This window comes from Vicia villosa, linkage group LG7 (assembly GCF_029867415.1).
Source record: "Vicia villosa cultivar HV-30 ecotype Madison, WI linkage group LG7, Vvil1.0, whole genome shotgun sequence".
Taxonomy (NCBI): domain Eukaryota; kingdom Viridiplantae; phylum Streptophyta; class Magnoliopsida; order Fabales; family Fabaceae; genus Vicia; species Vicia villosa.
Genome location: NC_081186.1, coordinates 76,128,318 through 76,133,522, shown reverse-complemented (window position 1 = coordinate 76,133,522; position 5,205 = coordinate 76,128,318). Strand labels below are relative to the sequence as shown.

General features: G+C 30.7%; 1 protein-coding gene across 1 annotated transcript; it reads left to right on the top strand.

Annotated features, from left to right (window-relative positions):
* Positions 1–2,492: 2,492 nt before the first annotated feature.
* LOC131617497 (transcription factor MYB20-like) lies at positions 2,493–4,794 on the top strand. The gene is made up of 3 exons (XM_058888778.1): positions 2,493–2,763; positions 3,083–3,212; positions 3,915–4,794. The coding sequence occupies exons 1-3, from the start codon at positions 2,631–2,633 to the stop codon at positions 4,585–4,587; spliced, it is 936 nt and encodes a 311-aa protein (XP_058744761.1). The 5' UTR covers positions 2,493–2,630; the 3' UTR covers positions 4,588–4,794.
* Positions 4,795–5,205: the final 411 nt, after the last annotated feature.

The following is a 5,205-nucleotide window of genomic DNA, read 5'->3' as shown; positions in this document are numbered from 1 at the left end:
AACATTCACCAATAAAAGTATACTTATATGTAACATATACAAGTAAACTTATATGGTGAACATAAACAAGTAAACATGTACAAGTAAATATATATACAAGTGAAACTATACAATATATACGATATATACAAATCTCAAAACCACATAAACTATTGCGATGCAATCCACAACCATCCCCGGCAACGGCGCCATTTTGTTGAATGCAGTATAGGGCAAGCAATAAAAAAGATTTGGAAATATTGATCCGGGAATTATCGTCCACAGAGATGGAGAGATGCCATTCAATAGTTTCTATGGTTTCGAACTTTGGATTGAATGAGCAAAAAGTAAACAAAGATATAGACAAGAAAAGAATAAACACATTCTTAGAAGAGAAATAACTTATCAGGAATGTAAATATATTCACTCTTCACAAACATACACTTACCAACCCGTTATACTCAACCTACGATACTCATCTATGTCATCACGTATCTCTCACATAAGCGTCCATCTCTGGAGCACAAACGAGATCATCTCACAACTAAGGTTATCTCTAACGCGAAGTCACGAGAACATTCGTGTTCTCGCGTCGGCGATCTCTCGCGCGCCGCTCAAACACGAAAGCATTAAGTACAGATACAAACAGTGAATGCTAGCTCTAAATCTATCTCTAGAGTTCAAAACCAACAGATAATCATCCTAGATAAGGATTCAAGAAGTTTATCTCTAAAGCACCCAAATCCCCAGCATAGAGCAAAAATCCAGGATAACATCAACACAGATTCGTAAAGCAAGTTAAATATAACATTATAATAGGTAAATATACATAAGATTCAAGTAAATATACAAACAAACCCAACCAAAGAGAAATACACAAAGAAGAAGAGAAATGAACCGAAAATCTCCCGGTTTGTCAGCTCCGTTCGATGCTCAATCCACCCCCGATCATCCTTATGCAACCTTGGAAGTTGTTTTCTAAGCTAATCTACCCTAAGAATGAAGTTGATGGTGTTGGGACTCAAAAATACCCAACCCATTACCTAAAAATGTGATTTTGGCCCCTTTTAACGAGCTACTGTCTTAGCAGGTCCGCTTAGCGGACCCCCTCCGCTCAGCGGACTCAAAATTGCTTCCAGACGCTGATTTTTTCCGCTGGAGCTCCGCTCAGCGGACCCCCTCCGCTTAGCGGAGTCTGCTAAAAATCAGATTTTGTTTTCGCCATAACTCGAGAACCGTAACTCCGAATTGCGCCCGGTTCGAAGCGTTGGAAAGCTTATTCAATGCTCTATCCAATAATGAATGAATGGAAACCAAAATGATGATTTTGGTCATCCTTATTTTGAGTCTTTGGAAGTCCGCTTGACGGTGGCTAAGCGGGCTTTCACCAAATTGCGAAATTGAAGCCGTGTCTTTGACACTTTATTCCTCAAGGCTCCAATAAGCATGAATACCTATAAAAACAAAGGAAAAACTATCAAATGGTATAAAAGTATATGAAAATACAACTATTCACAAAGTATACGTATTTATACACAAAACGGGGAATTATTCAAACGGTATTAACAAAAGTATCGATAAGTGCCACTATTTACATACTCAAAACATCGACATTTTGGCACTTATCAACGAGAGCTGGATTCTCGTTAGGATGCAGGTAGTATGGATTGGCAGAGTTGGTCGCGAAATCGAGGAAGCTCTGAGCAGCCATTGTTGCAGAGAAATCGAGCAAAGCAAGAAAAGGCAAGAGGAGATCTACGCGACGATGAAGAGAAGAGAAACAACAATGGCTATCAGAGCTTGATTTGCTCTGATACCATGTCAATGATACAGGAATCCTCCATGAAAGGAGTGAGAGTTTGTTACATTCAAGAAGAAGAGAGAAGAGAAAGAGTATGATAGAAGCACTATTTCATTAAATTGAGTAAAGTAAAATATAGATTACATCAGTGTTTATATATTCTGAGTAAAGATATGTACACTAAGCTATAATGCACTAAATGTACCATATAACTATCTCTAATATATATATATATATATATATATATATATATATATATATATATATATATATATATATATATATATATATATATATATATATATATTTAAAGGTTTTATATCATTTTTGTAATAAAATATAATAAGTTATATTAATCCAAAATGATTATAATATTGATAAGTTATATTAATATTAAATATAGTATTATAATTTTGAATTTAATTATATTAATTTAAAATAATAATAATAATAATAATAAGTTCACTCCAATTTTTTTTTACAAATTCTCATTGAAATCCAAAAATTCTCATGAAAAAATTTAGACTATTTTATTTTCACATTTGACTAACACGACACGTGTGTCCTAGTTCACATCCTGCTACACACGTGTCCTATGTAAACTCTAAGTCCATAATTGAAGCAACACAAAAAATAAATTACAAAGTACATAGAAATGAAATGTGAACAGCTTAAACTGATGATTGAATAAAATAAAATAAAATAAAATAAATTGAGATAGTGGGTTTATGGGTCATAGTCGACTTTAGAGTTTAGAATACACTAGCTGAATTTTGTATATATAAGTAGGTGATGGTGCTCTATCCTAACTCTCTCAAAATAACTCCCCCCTTAGTCTCTCAAAAGAAATATGGGAAGGCAACCTTGTTGTGAGAAAGTGGGATTGAAAAAAGGGCCATGGACTGCTGAGGAAGACAAGAAGCTCATCACTTTCATCCTCACTAATGGACAATGCTGTTGGAGGGCTGTCCCTAAATTGGCAGGTCTCCTTTCATTGCTCTTGCTTTTTCTTTCACCATTTTAACACATTTGACTGTATATCTGTAATCCGTCACATATTACAGATAAATTACAGTCAAATGCAAATGTGTTAATAGAGTATCAACTAAGTCCTAGTGACATTAAAAATATTTTTCACAAAACTATATTTAATCCTTAATATGCAATTTATATAATTGCATTATGGTTAATAATGGTTTGGTGTTTCATCATCTTTGACATTATCATTATGATCAGAAACAGAATAATTTGTTCAAAAATTTTAAATTTAAAAATTAAATGCAATTATGATTCAACGTGTAGGGTTATTAAGGTGTGGAAAAAGTTGTAGACTTAGATGGACAAATTACTTGAGACCAGATTTAAAAAGAGGACTTTTATCAGAATATGAAGAGAAAATGGTCATTGATCTTCATGCTCAACTTGGAAACAGGTACCATTTTCCCACTGTTTTACATGTTTATTTTCCTTATTTAATAATGACTAAATAAATTAAATAATTGTCATAATAATTTTTTAAATAGTAACCTTAATAACGACAAATGCACTAACTTAATTGAATTATTTAATTATATAATCATGCTCTTCAAGTGGTAAATAGTTTAGCATTTGTTAAAATTTGGAATAAAAAACATGGTCCCAGCTCTTATCATCAATGAGATAGAGACGTATAAATTTTTTATATAACAAGGTTTCTATTTTTAAAAAATATAAATAAAAGAATAGTACTTATAATTGAAGTTAAAGTTGACTGAAAATGAACTTATTAATTGTATATGGAAAACTAAATAGAGGACAAATTTGTCTTGTAGACAATTTTTTCTTTCTTAACTTGAATGACTTTGGAAGATGGAGCTTTTCATTTGCCCATGAAGTCATTCTTCCTTTTAAGTGATGCAACAATTATGTATGAACTATATATATATATATATATATATATATATATATATATATATATATATATCATTAATTAATTAGAATTAAATTTTTCTTAAGTCAATACAATTGATAATAATACAAAGACATTTCACTTATTTATATGTTTATCAAGCTAATAAATAAAAACTGCATTGGTTATTCAATAAATTGTAAATTTTTTATTTTATTTTATTAATTACTTGTTTTTTTTTTTCAGATGGTCTAAGATTGCTTCTCATCTACCAGGAAGAACAGATAATGAGATAAAAAATCATTGGAACACTCACATAAAGAAAAAGCTCAAGAAAATGGGGATTGACCCTATCACTCACAAACCACTAATTAGTAGTACAATTAATCAAACTCAAAATCAAGCTAAACAACAAGTACACCAACCGATAGAAGAAAAACAACAAAACCAACAACCTTTGACAATTGACATTGACACAAAGATTGAGAAGCAAGAGACTTCAATTGAATCATCAAGTAACATTGAAAAGAAAGAAAAAGGTGAAACTACAATAACACCCTTATTTAACACAATGGAGTTAATTGATGGATTTTGTATAGAGGAAGTTCCAATGATAGAACCTAATGAAATTATAGTGTCTAATTCATCTTCATCAACCTCTTCATCATCTACATCAAATTCAACCAATTTTCTTGAAGATCTCCAACTCCCTGATTTTGAATGGTCTTATAATGATAACAAGGAAGAGAACAATAGCAACAATTTGGCTTTTTGGGATGATGACTTTATTAGTACCTTGAATTTTCTGATTAATGATGATAATAATGATGATGGTGGTTGTGTTAATAATGGTGAAAGAAAGCAAGCATTTGATGAGATGATTGTGGATTCAGAATCATGGGCATATAGATTGTTTTGATTTGAATATTTCTTCATTTTACTTGTAATTTTCTTTTGTTTATTATTTTTTTTTTTGAAAAGGCAAAAAAAAAGTTTGTTTCTTGAGTATTTATAGAGAATAAATAATGAATGATCAATTAGGAAAAACACAAAAATGTTTAGCATTATTTTTCACCAAAATCTAGCTTGTCATGTGAAGTTATATGTAAAGATAATGGAAATGTTTATCGGCAACTTTTGAAAGTCACTTTCAATTTTAGTTAAATGAGTTGATAGTATAGAAGGGGCTTAGAGTGTGAGATGATTAATCATGAATGTATTTTTAGTGGAGAGACCAAAGTGAACGAGTTTGATGCATTAGGTCAATAATATCATTAATTTAGTGAGAGGTGTGAGACTTCTATAAGATTTTAATAAATATAGATAAATACTAAAGCTACTTATTTCATTTCATTTGACCTCTTTAAAACTACATTCATAGCACTAGGAAACACATTATTATTATTATTATTATTATTATTATTATTATTATTATTATTATTATTATTATTATTATTATGCATGAGCCTCTAGACTTTTTTTAAAAGATCCAATACCTCTGGTTTTAGGAAGTCAAAAGAGTAAAATGAAAATGAAT

Excerpts from the sequence above, each read along its gene's own strand:
- LOC131617497 (XM_058888778.1), top strand. The coding sequence starts at position 2,631 with ATGGGAAGGCAACCTTGTTGTGAGAAAGTGGGATTGAAAAAAGGGCCA. Across the intron at positions 2,764-3,082 it reads GGCTGTCCCTAAATTGGCAG|GGTTATTAAGGTGTGGAAAA; the intron begins GTCTCCTTTCAT and ends TTCAACGTGTAG. Across the intron at positions 3,213-3,914 it reads CATGCTCAACTTGGAAACAG|ATGGTCTAAGATTGCTTCTC; the intron begins GTACCATTTTCC and ends TTTTTTTTTCAG.